We start from the raw sequence: 25,000 nt of genomic DNA, 5'->3' as shown, positions 1-25,000 counted from the left end.
AGTTCGGTACTGCAGAGCTCACTCACTGCCCGGGGGCCAGCAAAGGTAGCGCGTGTGGCACATACATCATCCTCACTGGGAGGGTCGCTAGAATGGTATTTACCTAAAACCTCTACCGTAGTTCCAATTTACAGTTCATTCCAGCCATCAACTCCGTTAAGCACCTATATGCTCGACGCAGAACTATCTGCAGGGGATCTCCTGCACTTTTACCCGATTTCTACACTTCCCTCCTTTTCACATTTCTCAAGACCAGGAACCGTGGGACAAAATAATGAAAGAATACACTGGCCTCTTTCTGGGTTCCCCAAACACTGCGTCTTGTCCCACCTGAGACTTTGTCACTGGCCTACAAAGCTCTGCTCCCGGCTCTTCAGGCAGCTGGCTCCTCCCGTTACGAGGAGGAACGTCTCAGCTCAAAGGTCACTTTCCTTGGGGAAGCCTTCTCTGACCACCCCGTCCAAAGGGACTTGCACACACACACGCGTCCCTTCACGTTCCCTGTCCTGTCCCTGCTTTTCTCTTCACAGTTCCCGGGGTTACTTACTCTCTGTTCATCTTCCTCTGCTTACTTACCTTCTATTTCTTTCACAAGGATATAAGCTCTAGGAGGGTCAGAAACCTGATATGTCTGGCCCGCCAGCACTTTACTCCCTAAACATTTGTTGAATTAATAAAGGAGTATTTTTTACCTCACTCATCAGCTTTCCTTGCCTCAGCTCTGTCTGATTGCCTTGCTTAAAAACTCTTCCCTTCCAGGAATGGAATCTGGAAGTCCATCCACAGAGACAAAAAAGGCTTACAATGTGAAGTTTTGCTAAGGGCAACTGCAGTCAAGCAACAGTATTTTTATTCACACTAATAGTAACACAACTTAGATTTACACATACCTAATATTTTACCGGTTCCTACCGTCTCCGAATTGCGGTAGGTATTTTCCACATACTAATTCATTTAATGCATATATTAAGCCCTCCCACAAAGACAGTCACTAACATCCCCACTGCAAATAAACTGCAATTAACACAACTAAGAGGTTGTGGAAGTGGCTCAAAGCCAGGCATCGTGACTTTAAAGTCCCTGCCCTTTCAACTCCATCGCTCTCCCAGGGGCTTTCAGGTGGCCTGGCTTGTTTTTTCTCCTTCAGCTATGAGTATGAGCTCTAACGGGCTCGCCAATGGACCACAACTGCCTTCATTAGATCACTGCATTCTTGGCAAGAAATCTCACAAACATTTGGTGTTCCTCTTCTCTAAGAAAACTTCACATCTATTACAATCTTTCACAAAACATGGTTCTTTTTTCTAGCTCTAAGCTGACATCCCATCTTTACCAATGTAACTTTCAAATCAATTCTTATATGTCGCAAAAATGCCGTCAGCTCTCTGTAAAACTTCCAGCTTCATCAAAAAGAATAATCTGAAATTATTTAATTTGTAGAGTCTAACCCAGCTATTTGCTGCCTCTACAATTATTAAGCTAGTTGAATTCTAAGACCAGAATTTTTAAGTTTTGCCATCAACAACTCTTAAAAAGCTCACAGGTCTTAAAAGATATGTAAACAATAAACAATACATCTTAAATACACAGCGAAGAAAGCAACTGATGGCAACATGATTTGTAATCCATAGTTATGAGTTGTACACAGAGCGGAGCATTAATTTTGCTTGAGAAACTTGTTTGTGGTGAACTGTGCACATAAATGCATGTGAATGAAATAGCAACAAAGTATAGAAAGTGAAAAACTTTCAAATACGCAAAGACTAGCACGTTAGGGGTGTGAGCAGGCAAGTTACTAATGAAAGTTTCCACAGCCCCCAGAGAATACGCAGTCGCGGGAACACATTTCTGAAGGCAAATTATTCATATAAGCGAAATCTGAGGAAAATGCTCATTTTGCCAAATGCAAATTTCACTTCCCGACAGATTTCGCGTGATCATACACTGGTGCAAGTTTAAAACTCATTGTATGTGTCTGCATGCAAACCACGCTCACCACACTGTCCCTTCGCCCGTGACTGGCACGACCAGAAGACCCGATGCTTGCACTGCCATCGTCGGTAAACTATGGACGGTAAAAGCAGATAATGAAAACGAGGCGATTTCACTGCAGGTCTCACCTGACCGTAAGCACGTTAGGTGAGGTTTCGAGAAGCATGCAAATACCATACGTGAGCATCTAATGGCACCGTGTATCATGCACCATCAGACAGAAAAGGGACTTCAAGGTGTAATAAACTATCCCTAAAAACCAACAGATGCTTCCAAAGAGCACACAGAATAAAAGGCTACTTTATCTTTCATTTAAGTTACAGAAGAAAAGAGGACAGGAGTGAGGGGCTGGGGTATCAACAGACCAACCAAAAGCCGCTAGGGTTTCATGCTTTTTAAACCCCCAGGCCCCTTGGGATCCCGTCCGGGGTCAGTAAGCGTACTTGACGTTTCAGTTTGGGAGAGAAAATATACGAATATCTTCTGGGGAAATAATGTAAGTCAAAGAATTGCCTACCAGCAAGGACACTGAAATGATGATTCTTAGTTTCCTTTACTCATTCCTATGCAATGAGTGGAGCTATTTCTAACATCACCCTATAGTTTTCTTCCTATTTCACCAGCCCTAGAAGACTCCTCTTCCACAGGCGAAGGCTACCTCCATTCTGACATCACTGAGGAACCATTCTGGCATCACTAAGATAATAACTCTGAACCCAACGTCCAAATGAAATAGCATGTAGCTAGCACACAAGGACGAGATTCTATGCTTGACTGAAAATACATTACCGTAATTTTGTTGGCAAGGGGTCATTACAGTGGTACATTAAAAATGCTACCAGGCCCAAGAATTGCCAAGTGGAATTTTATTATGGAGTAAGGTAAAAGTAAACTCCCCACTTCTATCAAAAAACCTTTATCTCCTTAAACATTCCTGTGCACATTTTTGTTAAGTAAAGGAGCAGAATTCTTGAGAAGTGCCACTTGGAAATGGCAGGAGAACAGAGTCAAACACATATATAAAAGAAAACCTATGTAGTCCACTTACTCCATTCCACAAAAACAATCTGTATCGAACGTTAAGAAACTGCTTTAATAATTTCTCCAGCACGCCTGGGTGGCTCAGTCACTTAAGCATCCGACTTTGGCTCAGGTCATGATCTCATGGTTCGTGAGTTCAAGCCCCACACTGGGCTCTCTGTTGTCAGCACAGAGCCTGCTTAGGATCCTCTGACGCCCTTTCTCTCTGCCCCTCCCCTACTCGTGTGCTTGCGTGTTCTCTTTCTCTCTCTCAAAAATAAACATTTTTTTTAAAAAAGTAACTTCTCCGATTTTGACATTGTCAAGAATAACAAGGTAGTTCTTAAAGTCATCCTTTGCCACTGGAAAAATAAATTAGTACGGTCTTCTTGGTGGGCAATACGGCAACGTACATCATAATTTTAATGTATATACTCTTTGACCCCTATCATGTTAGGATTAGCAATTTACCTGGTATGAGATCTACTCATATGTACACAAAAATATACTTGTGTAAGAAAGTCCACTATGCAAGTGTTTAGTAACAAAACTTTGGCAACCCTAAATGTCCATGGGTAGGGGAGTGGGAAATACAAACTTCCAGTTATGTGATGACTAAATCACAAGGATAAAAGCTACAGCATAGAGAATACAGACAATGGAACTGTAACAGTGTTGAACAGTGACAGATGCATTGTGGCAAACACAGAATGTATAGCCTCGTCCAATTACTGTGTTGCAAACCTGAAAGTAATGTAACACTGGACGCCAACTATACTTCAATTTAAAAACAAAAAAGAAAAGCAGTACCCGGACCAAAACATAAAATATATCCAAGAAATCCTCAAAAAGAAATGTACAATTCATGCACTAATGAAACAATAGATTGCCATTAAAAAGAAAGTGCTGACAAAAAAAAAAACTATCTCCAAAAAGCACTCAGTACAGAAAGGAACATAGTTTACTTTTTAAAAATCTTTTAAATGTCAAGGGTGCCTGGGTGGCTCAGCGGGGTGGGCACGCAACTCTTGATGTCAGCTCAGGTCATGATCTCACAGTTTGTGAGTCTGAGCCCTGCACTGGACTGACCGCGCAGAGCCTGCTTAGGATTCTCTCTCTCTCTCCTTCTCTCTGCCCCTCCCCTGCTTGTGCTCACACACGATGCACTCTCGCTCTCTGTCTTAAAAAATTAACATTTCCAAAAAATATTTTAAATGTCAAAAAAAGAATGGAATAAATCTTTACGTATGGATACAAAAAAGAGACTTTAAGTAAAGAAAACAAGCTGAGGCACAATCTGTATACATATACATACTGGTCAAATAAAGGACACTCATGTATGCATAACGTATCTCTGAAAGGATATACGAGGACAGAGCCTGCATTTGGGGGAAGAGAAATGGGGGAAAGCATCAAGGGATTTTTAATTTGGACTTTCCTTAAGCTAATACCACTTTTATAACTTTAAAAATGTTTAAAAAATGTTTTGGGGTGCCTGGGTGGCTCAGTCAGTTAAGCGTCCGACTTCATGGTCTCACGGTTTGTGAGTTCGAGCCCCGTGTCGGGCTCTGTGCTGACAGCTCGGAGCCTGGAGCCTGCTTTGGATTCTGTGTCTGCCTCTCTCTGTTCCTCCCTGACTTGCACTCTGACTCTGTCTCTCTGTCTCTCTCTCTCTCAAAAATAAATAAAGATTTAAAAAAAAATTTTTTAATAAAATAAAAAATGTTTTAATATTCCAGAAAGATTAGGTGATTAGAACTGTCCCAGTTTTGTCTTTTATGTAACAATTTTTAGAAGCTGGCTTGTTTTACTCCTTCTCCTTTCACAACACTGATCCCCGAAGTGCTGGCAGGCAAGTGAAATGGCTCAACGCAGGAAGCAGAAACAGAGGGAGGGGAGAAATTCAGGATGATCAACCCATCTTTTGAATTATCACCACTAACAAGACAAGAAGTTCACATAAATGACAGTACAACATTTTTTAAACTTTAATGGCATTGGTTCCAGACTCATTTAAGAAATTATGTACAAAGCCACATTCATACAGAAACCACCAATTAGGACAAATTAGTACACCTGAGTTTGTGCTCTGACAGCCTATGATAATCCACGCACAAGAGTGAAACACACATCCTCAGTCTTCTGAACTGTGAGTACAGGTTAATTAAACAACCCAAGTGTCTATACAGCATGCAAAGAGACCAGACAGCTCACCACAGGACTGCTTCGGGCCGAACTCGTTCTTGAGGAGTAGGAACTGTATTCGGATGGCTATAAAGTTTCCAAGAAGAAAGGTTTTACAGTAATGGCCAGCTCCCTTTCCTGCTGGGAATACATTAAGGACCCTGGACCCTAAGTGGCTGCTGGCTTCCAGAGGGAAGGTGCTGGCTACTCCCTGTCTGGAACCCTGCCTCCCCCACCACCCTTCAGACCCGGCATCGCTCGGCAGGAGGCTGAGAAGGGGAAGGGGATGCCCGGAGGAGCACTGCTCTCATCCTCTTTCTGCGGGACTAGTGAGCAGGAAAAGAGGTTCCTCTGCCTACGTTCCCTTCAGACTTTGAGCCATGATTTCCGGCAGGCACTTGCTCACGGCTTGGGGGAGAGTCACGATTGGCTAGCTCATGGGTCGCTGCTTACAGAGCCACTGCAGGTCAGATGAAGTGACTTTCCCTTTGTAAGGGAACTGTGCCCACCTGTACATCACCCTCGTCACCACCTCCCTCCGGCTGGACTTACAGTTCGAGACCCGTAAGGGTTATATAATCCGCCGTCATACAGTGACACCTACAGAACAGAGAAAATGCCATTTATCTATTTATTCAGCATCCAAGTTGTTTGGAAAATGTCACAACGTCTTTGCAGTACTCAGTTCCAAAAGAGCGTCAAAGAGTGGTATCTCAGGCGAGAACACCCACTGATACGCGTGAAGCCCCGCATCGATCCCATTAAAACCTCAAGCTCACGCTTCGTTTAAATAGCGCCCTTAGTTACAGTATTTCCTCCCATCATTGTGTTACGAAGCTAGGAGAAGGAACACTTATGAATTTATTCTCCGAGCAGAAAAGGAAAGCGAGAGACAGAAAGCATTTCGCCCACCGGCACAATGAAACGAAACTACGGAGCCCTAAGGTGCCAGTCTACGAGAACAGGCCCCAGCAAACAAGCAGCAGCTCGAAAGCAACCGGCTCACAAGTCGCACGTTACACAGAGCGATGGCTTCCGCTTTCTAGTCAGCTTGCTTTATTAGAGCCTGGTATTAATGTGGCCAAGGCCACAGCTGTCCCAAAGAAAGACATGGCCGCTGTGCATGGGCAGCCATCTCACAAAAGGACACAAGTGAAGTGGGGCCCGTGCAGGTCGGCCTTCTCCACAGGAACCAATCCTAAGCAAGGGCCTACCAACAGCCAGCGGTGTCTGGAAAACAGGGGCCTTTCTACCACCATAAAGTTTTGCACGTTAAACACAGGCAGCACATCCTGCAGGACACACAGCATCAAAGCCATGTGTCCCTGACTGTTGTGGAGGAAAGCCGTCAAGCCAGAGTCAGCGCCATGACAGGGGCTCCACGGGGGTACACGCACTGGAAGAGAGCAATACGAACCAGACTGGTACTTCTCAGCAGACCAGAATCTGCGGTGGAGGAGGCCTATGAAAAAAGTGCACGATCTCACCCAAAGAAAAGCAACTGGTAGCGATGAAGGCAACACACTTCTCAGAAAGTACTAACCCTGTTACTCCTTGATGTCGCCAGAGGGTCACTACACAGGGAAGAAGACTGTTAAGAAACAAAAGCAAAACGGAACAAGGTAACTGAGCAAAACAAAAGAACTGGTCTCTCCAACACGAAAGCAGAAGTCACGTTTATTCTATACTGCATAATTTATTAGCAATTCCTGAGTGCTTAAGGCAGTTAAGTAACACACAAGTGGAAAAAAATTAGTCATTAGAAATCTTTTTGAGGGCGCCCGGGTGGCTCACTCAGTTGGTTGAGCCTCTGACTTCAGCTGGCTCAGGTCATGATCTCACGGTTCACGAGTTCGAGCCCCACATCGGGCTCTGCACTTTGGGCTCGGAGCCTGGAGCCTGCTTCGGATTCTGCGTCTCCCTCTCTCTCTGCCCTGCCCCTGCTTGTGCTCTCTTGCTCTCCCACTCTCTCTCTCCTCTCAAAAACGAATCAATGTTAAAAAAAAATCTTTGAGTACCCATCTTAAGGGATAAGTAACAAAAACACCTGGAATAGTTTTCCATAAATGGGTTTAAGTCCTACTGGGCTTTCAACAGTAACGTCAGGAGGTAGTGTGGCAGCCCAAGAAAACACTCCAGGAAAGGGGGTCACGGCACAGGGTCTGTGGAGGATGGTGGCCACACGCAGGTCGCCAGTAGTTCCTGGGACATTCTGTGATCTCACAGCAGACCCCTGATGGGCTTAGCCCGACTGCTGAGGAACCAGGTAAATGAGCTCCAAGCCATCACTATAAACACTGTTTTCCAAATGGATGAGAAACCCAGTCTTTCAAAACAAGCCGTGGACCAAGTGCCTTCGTTTAATCAGATAAACTGTAGTGGTCACAACAAAGCCAAAGCACCGACAAGGCACAGCACTCTCAAATGGAATTAAATCTTTCTTTTTTCCGACATCATTTGAAAATATAATTTTCAGTTCCTTTTCCCAAGCCCATCAGACAGGGCAAATAAGAGTAAGTTGTGTGCGCAGGCTCTGACAAATGAATTATTTTAAATGTACTATGCACCATGTATTGAATGTTTTTTAAATTTATTGATGTGCCAAATGCCAAAAAAAAAAATAAGAGTTCTAACATTAAACAAATAATTATATTCTTCTCATCCCATTTACAGTTTAAATCTTTACATGTAAGCTTTTATTAGAAAGACATCCACCATGATGTGTACTGATGCCTACAAGTTATTCTGAAATACATCCCTCCCCCCACCGTAAAAAGATGGATCAATGGATGGACAGACAGGCAGACAATAATATGATAAAGGAAACAGAGCAAAATATTGATTGTAGACTCTAGGTAGTAGGCACATGGATGGTCACTATACAATTCTTTGAACTTTTTTATATGTTAAGTTTCTTCACTTTAAAAAATTGGAAGAAAATGGTACTCACTTACAACAACTGTGATTCAATAGTTCCCAGTGTGTGAAGATACACTCACACAGACTATATGAATACAGTTACCACAAACCAGGGGACACAGAGCCGTTCACAGATTAGTTCTAACTAGTCAAAAGGCAAAATCGAGGGTTAGAAAAGTGTTAAAGTTGGATAATAAAACACACGAAGCCAAAAAGCTTGAGACGAACCCGAGTGTAGTAGGCAGAGGTGGGTTTGCTATGCCTCAGACTGCTATAGTTTCTCTGGTCAAAGTAGAGGCCACTCTGCAGAAAGTAAAATTAAACACTTTTCTTAGGTTAAACGTTGCCAATGCACAAAGGCAGACTCCGATACTGCCAAACCCCTCTCCTCCAAAACAGTGACTTTAAAGCACCGAATCGCATTAAGTAAAAGTTACAATAATAATTATCTCAAGTCTCCAAAAAAAGACTAATACTAAAGGTTAACTGTTTTCAAACCAAGTCACTACTAACTTTTTTACTTTAAAAACATGAGCATAAACCCTCAGTCAAAATGAAACAGAAATGATAAGTGATTTATTCTCATGTCACATTTAGTGACATCCTTGAAAAATCCAGGACAACTGAGTAACTGCCATTTATAATTACCATTATAATTACCATTTAGTAATTACCAATTATAATTCCATTTGGCAATGTCACAGAAAATATTAAAGTCTTTTTTCTTTCCAAACTTCTCCTAATCCCATTATTTGTCAAAATGAACTGATCAAATTACGTTACCAAAGATGGAGTGCACGTGTTTACTGAAGAGGTTTGGCCTAAAACCTCCATGGCAAGTTCATTTTCAATACACTGCACAAAATAACCCATTTTACAGACTGTGGTTGCTTCACAAAGAGAAAATCATCTACAAAATTCCCTTTCTAATTTATCCAGCCATCTTCTTTACTAGAAGTTGAAGAAACGTAAGCAATCCCTGACCGAATCCCCCTGCAGTCGGGGGGCACCCCTCCTCCCACCACCCCCCTGCCACTCCAGGCCTTGCCTCCCTGTACCACGCCCTCAACAAGGCACCAGGACTCACCTCTCCCCAGAGCTCCCAATGCTTCAGCCCCCACCTCTCACAAATGTCCTCTCCATCACATTCTGTCCTCTGCGCCAAAGCCCACCGACCCTCTCTCACCCCACCAAATATCAGAGCCCTGTCCACAGAACTAGTTAGCAGGGGAGCTTGGGACTGATCTTCCTGCCAGTACTGTGGCAGCCTAACAGGAAGAGGTGTTCCTCGCACCCCAAACGGGCATTCTGGACACGCTTTTTCTAGCAGAGTGGCTGGAAGAGGCTGCAATGGAGCACTGTTGTTGGTTCTGTGGCTTCACGGCATTATAGGTTAAAGAGTTCTCTGCAAGACAGCATGGGAACTCTGCTAACACAAACTTCATTGTTTCTACCAGAAAACTCATTCCACGTTCCCAAAATTTAACCTACAAACTCTCAGAATGAAACCTATTTGTGAGTTTGGCATTGCCGATACTACCACAACTAAATCAATTCAAATTTCTAAAATAAGGATAAAAATCTCACTAAGCGTATTCTTGAAGTATATGCCAAAAGACAGTTCATAAATGAAAACAGGTGGTTAAGGAACTTCTTGTATTAACTTGATAGTAAATCCTGTAAGTGAAAACAAAATTACTTTTAAATAAGATTCTGAATAATGTTTCAGTATGGTATCAGATTGCAATAACGCCTAAGGCACACCGAAGTTGCAATCATAATTCTCAAGTTCCCTAAAAGTAATCCGTGAATTTTACAGCAGCACAAGATAGTGGGACATGAGAGAGAACACAACTAACCAGTGGGTCTTTACGAGAACCAGAAGACCTCTTCTTCATTCCGTAAGAGTGACTGTAAGAATGATTCTGGAAACAAACATTGGAAGTTAACTTTAATGATCATATGGTGAAGTTTTAACAATCACTTCACAAAATCTGTTTTAAAATTAGACACAGAAAGATGCATGAGATACAGAGTAGTCCCCATGCAATCTACTTCCCAGCTGTTAGTAAATGATTCACTGCCCTCGACTAGCTAAGATCTCCAGCACCTCTACGCATCTGCACTCCCCCCTCCCCGTGCCATCGGCTCCATGTGTAACCAGCTAAAAAAGATGCAATTACGACTCAGAGCCAGGCAGGGGATCTGTGGGGATGTTCTCCCCACCCTTTATTTGAGTCCTTCTATCTTCTTCATAAAGACATGGGTGACAAGAGGGTCCACCTCCTTCTAGGTTGTCCTCAGCTAAGAGCCAAAGGGCAATCCTTTGGGATCAACCAAAACAAGAGAGAAAGAACAGGACATTGCTTTGCCCAAGAATGCACCCTTGACCCAAGTTAGTCGTCCCACAGCACGCGCTGCTCAGGAAGAAAACAGCCAACATGGAATGGATTGTCCCTTGTAGCAAGAGCATTACCAGACAACGGCCTTACACGCAGGTCCTAGGAAGACAGACCGTCTCAATACATAACTTCTCCCAGGTGTGCAGAGCAAGTGTATACGAGGGAATAAAGGACAGAAATACTACTACACAGGTCAATGGGGAGACAAGAAACCCAGTACAGCTATGCACGGCTCACGTGAAATGAGGAGGTGCGGGCAGAAGCGTCCTAGCTATCACTAGTCTGCTCCAGGCCAACCATCTGACACACACACAGAGCTCGATCCTGAATGTGTCCACTCACTTTCCTTTTTTGAATATGCATAACCTTCCATGTATACGTTACCCTGAACATTTTAAGAGATGACTATACAATCTAGAAACTTAGGCAATCTACTGACATAACCCAAGGAAAACATGCTATAACTATACTTCCTTGGCTAAGATGACACACATAAAAAAACGAACCAAATCAAGCAAATAGAAGCGAACATAACTGATGTTTCAGGCATCATCTCCCACTGCTGGCTGTTTCCTGTTTAGTAACTTCACACCTGCTAGGTTGGGACACATAAACGTGAAACACAGTAGGGTCTATAGTTCAGTGAGCATCAAACATTGCCAGAAACATGTCTTCTGGGCAATGCACATGTGTCAGCTGGGTGGTTTATCACTCTAAAAAAAGAAGTTACTACCAATCTTAGTCCTAAATAGGGAAGTAAATCATTTTTATCTGATCCTGAAATTCTAAAAGAAAAATGATTCAAATATTAAATTATGCCACGATTGTATTGTTGGCCATATTCTTTCCCCAAAACATAATAACAAACCTGTGAAAGTTAGTCATAATCTATGATTAGCATCATTAGGCATTTATAAAGTAAAACTCTACATTTAACACAAAATCATGCACTACATACTAATGATGAAAGTCTTGATGATCTATCCTTGAGAGCATCATACTGGATTTCAGAGAAAGGTGACAGTTGGTTGCAGTTCCAAAATCAGAAATATAAAGAGGAAAAAGCAACATTTGCATAGATTAAAAATCCAAACTAACTGGAATTTAAATAAAAACTTAATTTAAAAAAGATCCAGCACTATTAAAAGCCCCAAATTATACGCAAACGTTGTTACATGTGGATTAAAAAATATTCCTCCCCTCACCCACACTTTCCTAGTGTAAGTTATTGCTAAACTGTATGTACATGTAAAACCACATGTTCTCTTTCAGACACAGAATTCATCATCGGTAATGGTGAGACGATTCGATCTCAGTACACTAGAGCATGAAACATTCCAAGGAAGCCTTTAAATGCAGGAATTAAGCATTCTGAAGTTAAAAGAGGTTTCACTTTTTATTATTGTGACCATTACCATCATTTCCCATTGTTTAAAATGTGACAAAAGCAAGGCATGAATAACGAAGCGAGAGCATGTAATATAATCAGGCTTACAAAAAAACAAATGCAGCGTCAAAGTGTAGGAAAAGTTCCCTTGGAGCTGCCTGTGGACAAACAGGTGAAAAACTGCCCTTCTCGACTAAACTAAAAACTGAAAACACTGGACAAAACTGGAAACTTAGTCCGAGCAAAGTGCGGAATGCACAGTATACATACATACGTTAAAAATATAAATAAAGGAAAAATACGGAAAACTTATGGTAAGACCAGAAAAACCACACTTCATGTACAGTCTCTAAGAAAATAAGATAATAGGCGTAACAGTACATTTCAAATCCAAGAAACTCAATAAAATAGTAACTACTGAGATTTCTGGTTTCCTAATTTTGTTTTTTAAGCATTCTAGCTTATACCTTTTAAGCAATCTTACCCAGAAGAGGCAAGAAATAAAGAGTGTTATTACATATGCAAAAAAAAAAATCTGTTTATCCAAAAATTTTTTAAACGCCTAAAGGTGTGCATTTGGTAAATTATGTGCAATGATAAAATGTCTCTGTCTGGTGAGTGACATTTCCCGGAAAGTAAAGTTCCTTCTCTATAGAAATTTCACTTGGGTCTTTTCTCAGTCAACAAAGTATCTTTTTTGTTTAAAAGAAAATACCATCACTAAAGTACGTATCACTCAAGCCACACATTCTTGCATATAAACTATTCCACCCTCCCAACCAGATCAGTTCACTGAAGAAAACAGGCATGTCTTCTGTTCTCTGATCCTCTCTGTGGCACCAATGGCATTTTACAGAGGCATAGGATTTAAACAGGATTTAACAAGTTGAATTGAAATTGACCTATTTCGATTTTCCTTTCCCACAACGTAATGCAGAGTTCAGCTGTTTCTTTTTAAAAAACCGTTGAATCTAACTGGTAAGATATCCGTAAGTTGGCACTCCAACTGCTACTAAAACAACTGGGCAGATGAAAAGAATCCCCCAGTACCTGCTAATTGGCATTTATGTTGCTTAAAAACAAATGACTCATCAAAGGAGGGAGAACTGAAGACACTGAAGGACTCTAGCTAAAACATTTCCAAAATGCTATTATGGTCTATTAAATTTTTTTTTTCTCTCACAGACAGTTACCTGAAAGTCTTCATTTGAAATAAAATTAAAAGAAATACAGCAAACAAGTTGTGGAAACAAAGTTCAGCAAGTGACAATCTCCATTAGAATATACACCTATTACTCAAGCCCACAAAACTCTCCAAGTCAGCAGTGAATGCACAATATTAACACTGCACAGTTTTCTGAACTGCACACCATGATGTCTTTCCTTTTGGGTGAACTGGCTCTGCTCCAGTGTGTCCCAGTCATGTCCTTCGATGGGCTCTTCCGTGGAATTAAACAGTGTAGTAGTAAATGACAAAACAGAAATCGCAAGCATATTAAAAGCAAATCCGTTAAAATTAGACTAAGGCTATTGATAATTAAATAGGAACTAATATTTGTAACAGTAAAAATCGGCACCAATAAGAACCTGCCATGTACCCCTACTGCTCTAGTTCAAGCTCACCTCAGCTTTCTAATTTTGGACGTCTACTTTACAGTCTTCTTGTATTTCAGTATAAAAAGCAGTGACCAAGCATTTGTAAGATGTTTTTTAAAGGGAGATTGTTTTTTAAAGAAACAGACTTTAAATTCTAAGCTCAGGGCTCTGATTTCATCCTCTTTCCCCCAAACCAACCATTCTCAGTTCTGAACTATCTTTGCTCTTTTTATTTTTATATAGAATGTCTCTAGCAAGAACACCATTTCCAGCCCAAATACCTTCTGGCGGGCCATTTGTCACAAAAAGTACTGAAAGTTAATTGGACAAAAATCAAAGATCAAAGTCCTAAGAATGGGGCAGAAAACCTTAACTATATCTGCCCTCACATCCAGGTACCGCTAGTTTTCACACATCAAATACAAGTTTTAAAAGAAAAATTTTACACAATAACTGACGGGGGTGCCTGGGTAGCTCCGTCGGTTGAGCATCCGACTTCGGCTCAGGTCATGATCTCACAGTTTCGTGAGTTCTCGTGAGTTTGAGCCCCGCGTCAAGCTCTGTGCTGGTATCTCAGAGCCTGGAGTCTGCTTCCTTTGGATTCTGTGTTGTCCTCGCTCTCTGCCCCTCCCCCACTCGCACTCGGTCTCTCTCAAAAATAAACATTAAAAAAATTTCTTTAATAACTGACAAAGAAATACCAAAACTCCCAAATTATACCATAATAGGAAATTTTCATAGTTACCACAGTGAAATAAAATACTGTGAAGATCTACTTTTATCTTCAAGTTATTTAATTATATAATTTCCATAGTAAGAAAATCCTCATTATTACTTTATAGACACTCAGGGTAATCAATTCCTTATTAGTTTAACTGCACGTTTAATTTCTGTTGTGCTTATATGAAGATTTGTTTTAAAGGTTCCTAAATTAGGTCAAACTTAGATGGTTTTACTGTTCGAATAAACAAATATAACTAATATATAGTCAAGTTTGCCTGAGACCACATAGAAATTTAAATAACTAGCTTGATGATAATAACTGTGTGAAACTTCACACTATGAACATTATAATGGAAAGCAAAGAAAAAAGCCATAAATTTTTAAAAAGTGGGGAGAGATGATTTTCAAAGCCCCCGACACTCAACTTTTAAGCTTTTGTTGACTAACTCCCTGTATGATTCTTTCCTAAGTGTCTAAAGGGAAAAAAAGTATCTCCAGGGAGAAGCAGGATGAATTTATTATCTTTAAAAAATGGTTCTCCGGTAAAATCATTCTTAAGCTGCTGATTAGATTACTGTGAAAGCTTGTTAATATTCTCATAAATCTAAACTTTTGCAATTAACAAAAATATTTGATTCAAAAACAAGTCTACTAACTTACTGTAAAAAGACAGTAGATTACATCTACCAGTAAGAAACATAACCAGAGGAAAGGACCATTTAAGAATTGTAAACACATCAGTATCTAGTATACCAGATCATACTTGGGTTATTATAGTGTACTTTTATATATTACACAAGATAGGAAGAAAACTAGACTTAGGGAAAGTTAACCAATATAGACCTCAACATGAAAGATCATTTTACTGATGAAAAATCTACATATAACATACATACAATCTTACCAATACATAAATTAAAAGCATTGCTTTAAGGTTTAAAGCACAATTCTTTAAAAAGAGATCCGTGTCTTGACACAATATACAAGCCTTTAATGAACAAACTCCCATTTATCTTGATTTACAGCAATGTATGCTAAGAAGCTGAAGCATACTACAAACTGTTAATCAAAATGTTGAAGTACGGTAATTACTATAAATATGATTAAGCAGGGAATTTTTCAAATCAGTAGCTCAATTTTTGTATGTAATAAAACTATAATTAGTCAACCAAGCCCCAAAGCAATTAACCCATTTAATAAACTGCTTTTTTAAAAAAAATATGAAAGTAGGAAAATTTGCAAGTTGAACTACACAGATGTCATCCCATAAAAGTCAACCTTACTATTTTGTGATAATTTTCCAGAATCAAAGGTCCTTTTATAGAAAAATAGTAAATATATATGTTAATAGATTAAAATATTCATGATTTTAGAATTGATTTAGATTGATTATAGCAATGATTTAGAGAAAGTATCACTTGCCAATGAAAGGACTTTGCCAATATTTTCTTTTTTCTTTTTTTAAAGGCAAAGGACTATATGAACACTGTCAGATTGTTCGGGCAACAATGCTGCAGAAGGCTCACACGCAGAAGCTGCTATCACAGCGCAAACAACTTAAAATACCAACCCTGTGGCTGCCAAGACTTCGAATGGACAGTGCATCCTCAACTCCCTGATAAGAAGAGAAACAAACAGAGCATAAGTGTGAGGGTGACTGCATGAAGGCAATGAGGAAAAGTATCAGGGGCAAGCTTATCGGTAATTACAAACCAGAGAAGGTCGACGATGACTGGACCGGTGGGAATACCGGGCCCTTTCGGAATCTTCCTGGGAAAGGAGAAAGCACATGGAGAGTTAATTGCTGAACGGAGGCTTGTTATCACAGCAACTGAGCAAAGAACAGTCGGTTAAGGTAAGAGCACAGCAGCATCCTTCTCATAGCAGGCAGGTGTGGACAACTCAGCTTCAGCAGCTGGGTTTGGAGCAGGCACATGCTTCGGGCAAAAAGAAAGTAGAAATAATCTTGGAAATGTTTTTATTTTAATAAGTGTATGTATGTCTGACCACTTGTAGAATGTAATCTATATATGACCATAAGAGCACAGTATACCAAGATAAAAATAAGCAAGTGTACTTAACGAACAAATTGAATTCAGCATTAAAAGTAGACTTTTATCTATTTTTTTTTCTCATCGTGAATGTTCATTTATGCAAGGCAGGAAGAAATGTTTAATACAGAGATAGTTTAAGGACCTAAAAAAATCTGGGTCATAATTCTGTGCTCACAGAAAAGAATTTCTTCCTGTTTTCTTGCACCACTCAGAAAAGAATAACGAAATGTGCGTTGTTAACATGAAAAGCTACTTTTAATTAGAAGAAACTAAATAAATATTTTAGAGTTGGTAAAGTTATCTCAAGAGTCATGCTTTATGAAGACGGTAAAAACAAAGCAAAGCAAAGCAAAACAACAACCATGACCACAGCCTAACAGCTGATTAAATCCAAATGCAATTCTAAACTTTTCCACAGTCAGCTATTAGCACTGGAGCATTAAGCCCTGCCTGCGTCTGTGAAATCAAATGACTAGTCCTAGAATCTAATCAACTGAAACAGTAAGGAACTTCTGATCTTTCAGAATTTCAAAGTCCAAAGTGTTAAAGTAATTTGCATTGACTAAGAATCTACACACAGCTGTCCAACTGGGTTCAGAGCTAATTAACATTGTCTTTTCCGAAATGAATCAATACTTCAACACATGGCACTGCAGCACGATCATTACACAGAACACACAGATGTTGCTATGTCTGAGCATTCATTTCAAATACAGAAACAGTAACTCAACAGACACACCACAATGCCGTATTTCGGTCATGAGCTTTCGGTCTCCTTCAAAAAAACCTCCTGGTTGTCATCTGCCTTGTACATTAATGCATGTGACCAAATCTGTTGAGAAGTCTGCTTGTAAGCACCAGTATGATTCAATATCCAACAGGGTGTTCTGAACTTCCGGGAGTTCACCACTGATTTACATTTTTCTTATATAATAGACACACGCAATCTGCAAGAAGACAAGCAAGTTTCTTCCCTTCCCTTGATTATCAGATTATAAACCCAAAAGTTTTGTGGGGCATGTGCATAAACCCAGAAGAGTAGGTACAGTTTATTAAGTGGTAACCAGTTCTGGGCTAGTTAGCTTTAAAGAACCTTGTACTACACAAGCATGCCCCTTCCCAGTCTTCTTTGGGGTACCAGGGCAACATACATAGTTTAATGTTCAATCTTCCCTTTACTCTTTTTTTTTTTTAATATAATTTATTTATTTTTTAATTTCCATCCAAGTTAGTTAGCATATAGTCCAACAATGATTTCAGGAGTAGATTCCTTAATGCCCATTTAGCGCCCCCCCCCCACAACTCCCCAGCAACCTTCTGTTTGTTCTCTATATTTCAGAGTCTCTTATGTTTTGTCCCCCTCCCTGTTTTTATATTACTTTTGCTTCCCTTTCTTTACCCTTTATTTTCATTCCACCTGCCACACAAGAGCACTTTTTAAAAACCTACCTCTAAAAATAGCACAGCCGATGAGAGATGCAGTAAAGACAGATGAATTCATATTTATTTTTAATTATACTACTATAAAAATAATTCTTAATAAAAATACCTTACACAGCCTTTCTTTCTAATCCCATTTGGGAAAAAATGGCCTAAAAAGACCTTAGAAGACTATAGAATAACATGTAAACCCATACAGGCCAGTTAATATAAAGTGAGAGAATATAGTTTATTCCAGTCATAAACTACCCCTTAAGCCAGCCCTGTCCACCAGAACTTTGTGATAAAAATGGAAACGTTCTCTTTGTGCTAATATGCTAGCCACTGGCCACATGTGGCTACTGACCACCTGAAATGCTAGAAGTGCAACTGATGAATGAAGTTTTTATTTTTAATCTAATTATCCACATATGGCTAGTGGTGACTGTATAAATAGTAAGGCAAGCTTAAGCAGATTTTTATTACACCAAAAAAGACACAAAGCACATATTTTAAGAGGCTGCCATGTAGCACTACTTTTGTATAAAAAGGCAGGCATTTAGGTTGTTGTAAATTATTGACTTTGAATACTTCTGCACAGTGGCAAATATGAAAGAGAAGGAAACCCTTATATAAAAGACCCTAGCACCAACCCTAGAATTACTTTTAAGTGCTAGAAAGGTCCTGAGAGATTATATAGTCTGATCCCTTCGTTTTAAAGTAAAGGAAATCACAACTCAAAAAGATTAAGTAGGAATCTACAAAGACAGAAAGCTGGGACTAGCATTCGGATATTCTGACTCAGTAGAACACTGAACCATAAAGAGACCATCCTTTCCTGGCTAAATTCACACTGATCATATAATAAGAGCATAAAGAAAATGGCCAGGTAGTCTGGCTTTTACTGAGAGATTTCTCCTCCTCTGGAAGAACAACCAGCTTCACTTCTCCCATATTTCTAGAATAGTATTTTAAATTGTCAATTGGCTTTTCCTGAATTAATAGCACCAGGGGCCAAGAGAAAAAAAAATTCGGCACCCTGTGTTTCTATGTACCAACTACAGGGCTGACTATCCTTCTCTTCCACCATCTGGGAAACAATCCATTTTTATTGTCCTGGAAGTCCTTAGTAGCATAAAGGATCCAAGGTGGCAAAAATAGGGCAATGCCTGCAAAGATGCATATATATTTGTTCACGGCTTTCTGGAAAATCGTTTTGATACATTTAAATTAAATTAGTGGAAATGAAATGTAGCCTGTTTTTCAAAGTTCACCTGATGAGGGGGTGAAGTGATTTTATTAAGAAAGAAGACCACAACCCCGTGAGGAGACCTGGCCATGTTCTCTGTCAACAAGTAATATTTAAGTCAAGGCTAGAGCCGCTCCCTCAGTTTCAAATTAGGAAACCTCAGAAATGGCACGTTCTCTTCCAGGTCACCAACATGCTCCTGATGGGGACGCCCAGTTTACAAACGGAAGCCCTGGCCACGCGCTAGGACTATCTGGAGGCCCACAAAGACCGAGGCCCTTTCAGCTCGGTCCTTTCACCTCCCAACCCACTGGCAGACGTGGTGCTCTCCCCAACCCTTGAATTCTGGCTCTGCCAGGGGCTGAGCAAGTTGCTGACTTCACCAATCCTTCGTCACCCGACCCAGAAAATGGAGATGGTGGTACCTCTCCTATCGTGCGAAATGCTGACGTGTGTGAAAGCACTCACACAGCGCTGGCATACGGAGGCGTGCTCAGAGTTAGCTCCTTCCTGAGCCCCGTGCCCTCGCTTTCCCTGTTCACTTCCCAACATCACACGCGCGCGCGCACACACACACACACACACACACAAAGTGTTAAACTTAGGAGAAATTTCTAACACGGGAGGATTTTTCCTTCTGATAACAGACAATCCTACTTTTTGTATATGTTTGGTTTATTATACATTTATTATTCTTTATATTTTATATTGTGACTATTACATGCCAACTTCTGTAGGTTCACAAACAGAAAGCAGTCAGAGAAACAGAGCTAAGGTGAGAAGTGAAAGGAAAAATTAGTTTGAAAAGAGTAAAAGCAAGTGTCCGAAGGGGTTAAGTGATCACTGTTCCCCTCTGAAACTAAACCCCATGTCCTCTGCGAGTCCCAGCTATCATTCAGGACTTGAGTTAGTCACCATTTACATTCTAAGCCTCCAAACCCAAAAACACTCCCCCTTCTGTGACAATCTAGTGCATTCACTGCCTGAACTGCACACATTTCACAGAGATAAAAAAAAAAAAAAAAAATGTTTATCTTCATGGCCTTTGAATATAAGAATCAAATATCAGACTTTTAATATAGGCTTTTCTTCTTTCATGTGTTTGTCGGTCTGCCCTAATAAAATCAGACAATTTAATTTTAGAATTATAATATGTAATTTTAAAAAATTAAGCTAATATTTCCATGGAAAATTTGCAAGCAAAAGTGATGTCCTTGAGTCACACAAAATGTTCCTAATGCATTATCAGTAAGATAACCCAGTTTCATGCAGAAGACACTTTAAATAAAACCAATTAGGCTAGCTTTAGTAACAAGGGCAGATTCCATTCGAAAGTAAGAAACACATACATGAGAACTCACTTAATTTTAAGTAACCAAACATCATCTTTCTCTCCTTTCTAAAATATCATGAGAAGTGTGATAAAGTTTCAAATCTGTAGATCAATACAGTCATAAATATTTTAATTCCAGATGTACTTCAAAATACCGCTACAGAAGGAATTTGCTTATAAAAATGTCTTGTTTAACAGCAATTAGTGGTTCCTAACCCTTTAGGGGTCAAAGAGTCCCTTGAGAATCTGGTGATCGTTAACACCTGTGGACATTTCATTAAAAATATCCATGTATTCAACACTCTGCAGATTTTCAGGCTTCCTGCTCCTCTCCCAAGCCTGTTCACGTCCTGGGTTAAGAAGCTCTGCAGGAGGAGACATCTGGGGAAGTTACAACACTGAAAAAAGCTCAAATTTAGGAATGCTTCCTAAGTACGAATATTCTACTGGTTCGCAATTTGCTCCTGTGACTAAAACATTGGGAACGGTGGTAGAGAAGACTCCAAAAGGAGCCGAGAGAACTGAAAACATAAGAGTAATTTCCACAGAAAATTCAAGAATGACTTGGGCCACCATCTCTCAATGAGGACATTTCTGCCTAGTGTTTTTTAAAAAAAAGAGAAAGAAAGGGGGAGAAGGAAGGAGATAGCGGGGAGAGGAGGCGGGAAGGAGAGGAGTAAAGAAGGAAGGGCGAATTTGAGGGAGACAAGAACAAACACAGAGGAAGAAAACACATCCATTTACTTAGTCTTCCTTGGTCAAGAGCACTCATGACACAAGTGTGAGGCTAGACTACGAGAGAAAATAGGTGGACTCTAAGTACACGTTTGGTCCACTACAGCCAGAAGAGACTCTCTCTGACCTTTAGGTTCAAACATGCCAAACACTCCTACTTGGCAAACGATTAGTCAATGTTTACTTCAAGACTGTGTTATTTCAGCAACCGATCACAACATGCGGACAGGCAATCCTGGCCTACCAGCCACTTGTGAATCTGTCCCCATTTCCGGTCAAAGGAATAATGACAGTGCTACAAATACAAAAGTTTCATAAACTGAAGTTTCCAACATACGGCATGCTCTCAAAAGTCTTCAATCAATCATATACATCTTCCCTGAGGGGCAGTGATCATTAGCTCGACATAAGCTACACGTTCAAAATACAGAAAATCACGAAGTTAACTGTGTTCAATAAGGAAGAGATATACGGCCCTCTGTAGTTCAGAGGAAATGGAACTTATGCTTAGTAACCATCTCCCTATAATTTCCTATAATGCACTGCAACATTTTCATCTTAAGCCAAGACCTGCATTCAATATTTGAAAGTATATATGAAGTTAAAAGCAGCATATGTATCAACTGTTTTTGAGTTTGTGAATAAAGTCTACACAGTCCTCTGTAAACCATTAGCGGAAGATCCACCATCAATATCAAAATAAAGTGTTGAATACTACTCTGCAGGTGTTTTCCCCTTTATACCAATATGGCATCCAAAGTATTTTTTATGTGAATTTTCAGAGCCAGTCAATCTCAGAATGGAAGGACTAAAAAAAAAAAAAAGAATATTTGTTTCATTTTAAAGAAGCCCAATTTCTATGATTTTTTTTTTTTTGGTTTTCTTTCTGATAAAGGTATATTCAAATTTATGAACTACAGAAAAGCATTAAGAAGAAAACAAAACCAATCAATTCCACCAATGACAAACCAAAGTATTGATAGTAATCATTTCTTTCTAGTAGTTTTTGACCCTATATATGGATACTAGTTTTTGTAACACACGATGGAAGTCCTACCAGTCAGTCTTACAGCTGGGTTTGTTTTTGTTTTTTTTTTAATTTTCTTACGTGAATACCTTCCTCCATTATTAAATATGCTTAACAACTACAAGGTTGAATGACTTCACAGTGTTTTACTATGTAGATATCATTATACAATTAACCAAAACTCTAGGACAATTAGGACTATAGTAAATAACTTTGTCTCCTCTAAGCTGATTCTCCCTGATATAAGTAAAGCACTTTTCATACCGTAACAACTTATTACAATGTACATAGCAAGAGCTGTATAGGTGTCTGCTGTTATTATTTAAAGGAAGATTGCATTTAATTTGCTGACACAGAATGGCTTGTTAAAATACACACATCAGGTCAAACTATTCCCAGTGTTTCAACATGAATCAGATATACTCCATCAGAAGGAAACTAGCCAATAAATAAATAAATAAATAACTCTGGAAAGAAAGAAAGAAAGAAAGAAAGAAAGAAAGAAAGAAAGAAAGAAAAAGGGAAAGGAAAGGAGGAAGAAAGAAAGAAAGAAAGAAAAGGAAAGAAAGAAAGAGAAAAAGAAGAAGGAAAGAAGGAAAGAAGGAAAGAAAGAAAGAAAGAAAAGGGAGGGGAGGAGAGGGGGAGGGAGGAAGGAGGAAGGAAGGAAGGAAGGAAGGAAGGAAGGAAGGAAGGAAAGGAAACCAGCCAAGTATTGATTTCTTTGACACTGGCATGAAATGAGGAAACGAGGATCACCCCCAAATTACCTCTTTCTGTTGTCGCTCCAGTTCTCTCATGCGTATGTCTCTCGCTTCTGCCCGAGCAGCCCGTTTGGCTGCCAGCCTTGCCTCTGCCTGAAAAGTAATAGAAAGATTCAGCTTCATTTACAAACAACACTGACCTCCACCAGCTTTGAGGTTAAGGGGCAGATGGGACATGACCATTCAAAGGGGGTGCAGGGGGAAGAGATACCCTCTCTATCAGCTGCCTCACTCCGCTCCCGCGCACTCGTGTCTCTGTTCTGCCCCCTAGTCTCTCCTGCGATCTGGGCCTTTCCTTTTAAGTGCTCGCTTTGATTCAAACATTTCACACAACTCATTAAACGTCTTCTTACGTCTCTGCAAACTTGCTTTTTCCAGAATTTCTTTCCCTATCAATTCACTCCTACAAATTAGAAGCTTCAGAAGCAGTCTCTATTTCATCTTGGGCATTGCCAATATCCAGTCTCCAAGCACTGCCAATCCTCTACCGCTGGGTTTCCCGCACCCCAACTCAGCCTTCCTTATGCTGTTTCTGAACGACTGGGGAGCTCTTCACATCTCCCTCCCTTTAAACTCGTATGTGAGTCACATGCCATCGAATTCACCACCTACAACTCTACAATTTGGTGGTTTTCAGCAGTACAGTCACAAGGTTGCACGATGATCATCACTACTGTCTGATTCCAGGATATTTTCCTCACCCCAAAAATGCCCGTTACAGGCACCCCTCCATCCTCCTCCTCCCAGCTCCTAGAAACCACCAACCCTACTTTCTGTCTCTGTGGATTTGCCTATTTTGGAAATTTCCTACCGGGGACATCATACAATAGGAACTCATCTCTTGCTCGAACACTGCAACCGCCATGCCTTCAAATCCATCTACCTGCCTCCAGAAGCTACCCTATAATTCATCCTCTACCTGGTGACGGGACTGTCAGTCTGCCTTTCAAAACACATTTCTGATCATGTCATTAAGCTGTATAAAATCCACCACTGGCTCCCCCTCCCTTATGGCTAAAACAAAATTCCACAGATTAGCACAAAGACGGGGAGGGGAAGGGAGGGGGGGCCAGCACAGATATAATTCCTCTCAGTCAGATCTCCCCCTTATGTCCCAGGACTTGTCCCACGTGCACCAGATGCAGGCCTCCTCGCTCCATCCCAGACTCCAGTGTGTCCCATTAAGCCTCTCTTCACACACTGTCTGCCTGGCGAGAGGGATCCCCTCTCCTCTTCGGCTAAAATGTGACCCGTTATGAAGCTTTTCCCCATTCCATCTACATACAAACGTCTCTACTGTGGCTCTACGACACTGTATTAAAATTACACACTTCTGTCACTCCCACAACTTCCACGTCTCAATCAACGTCTGCTAAATAAACAGAAGAATGTCAGGCCATGGACCAAAGCACCCAGGAAATGACACAGGGAAACAGCGTGACCTACCACGTGAAACGTAAAAATCTTCTCAATGATCTCTATCTGGCAGTGGTTTCCCCTGTTCTTGGCCACATCCTACCTAACTCTGATTCGGATCACCCCCTGATAACTACAGCAGTTTCTTCTTCCATGCCCGAGTCTCACACTAAGACTCGGCCAATATTTAAAAGATTATGGTGAGGAAGCTATTGTGCTCGGTGCTGAGAATGCAGGGGAAGATGTGACATCTCTGCCCCAAAGTCTTCAGTCCAGCTGAGGGACGCAGAAACACAACGCTCCAGGAAGGGGTGCAGGAAGAACAATTAGTTTTGCCCGGCACGGTCGCAGCAGGCTTCTAAGAAGAGGAGACAGCTGAACAGCTAACACTTATTCAACCACCTCAATTCTGGCACTTTCCCAGTCTGATTAACTGGCCTTTTGGTAACAAAAACCCTAAACTGCAATCTGCCAACCTCAAGCTTTAAACAATGACACGGCCAGGGCAATTAATCTTCTCACATGAATTTTTCATTGGCCTCTTATCTTTAAAAAAGCTATTCCTGCCTTCCTTACCCTTTTGACTAGATAGACACCACTTTCTTACTAGAGTTTGTTATTTTATAGAAAAACACTTCAAGGCTAAGTTATGCTTCAGCAGATCGCAAATACATTTTTAAATTACAAAGTATCACTTTTCTAGGGAAAATTTTCAAACCTCTTTTTTTTTTTTTATTTAAGAAAAGCCAGAGCAATGTGTTGGGATTGTCATTTCCACGTTAT

At 40.4% G+C, this 25,000-nt stretch overlaps 1 protein-coding gene across 9 annotated transcripts in view; it reads right to left on the bottom strand.

Moving 5' to 3' along the window:
• The window catches only part of LRRFIP2 (LRR binding FLII interacting protein 2), a 106,169-nt gene that overhangs the window by 44,629 nt on the left and 36,540 nt on the right, over positions 1-25,000 (bottom strand). For 6 of the 9 annotated variants that reach the window (XM_049629038.1, XM_049629041.1, XM_049629043.1 and 3 more), the window contains exon 3: positions 22,808-22,894. In XM_049629038.1, coding sequence (XP_049484995.1) covers positions 22,808-22,894 — 87 coding nt within the window. Of the gene's footprint in view, positions 1-1,996; positions 2,066-5,226; positions 5,284-5,748; positions 5,797-6,739; positions 6,788-8,343; positions 8,419-9,974; positions 10,041-11,475; positions 11,518-15,793; positions 15,839-15,936; positions 15,994-21,257; positions 21,309-22,807; positions 22,895-25,000 lie in introns of all 9 variants that reach the window. The other 3 variants (XM_049629036.1, XM_049629039.1, XM_049629045.1) reach the window with 2 other exon arrangements.

Source organism: Panthera uncia, chromosome C2 (genome assembly GCF_023721935.1).
Source record: "Panthera uncia isolate 11264 chromosome C2, Puncia_PCG_1.0, whole genome shotgun sequence".
NCBI classification, from domain to species: Eukaryota; Metazoa; Chordata; class Mammalia; order Carnivora; family Felidae; genus Panthera; species Panthera uncia.
The sequence above is the reverse complement of the archived record's forward strand: the minus strand, read 5'-3'. Positions and strand labels throughout refer to the sequence as shown.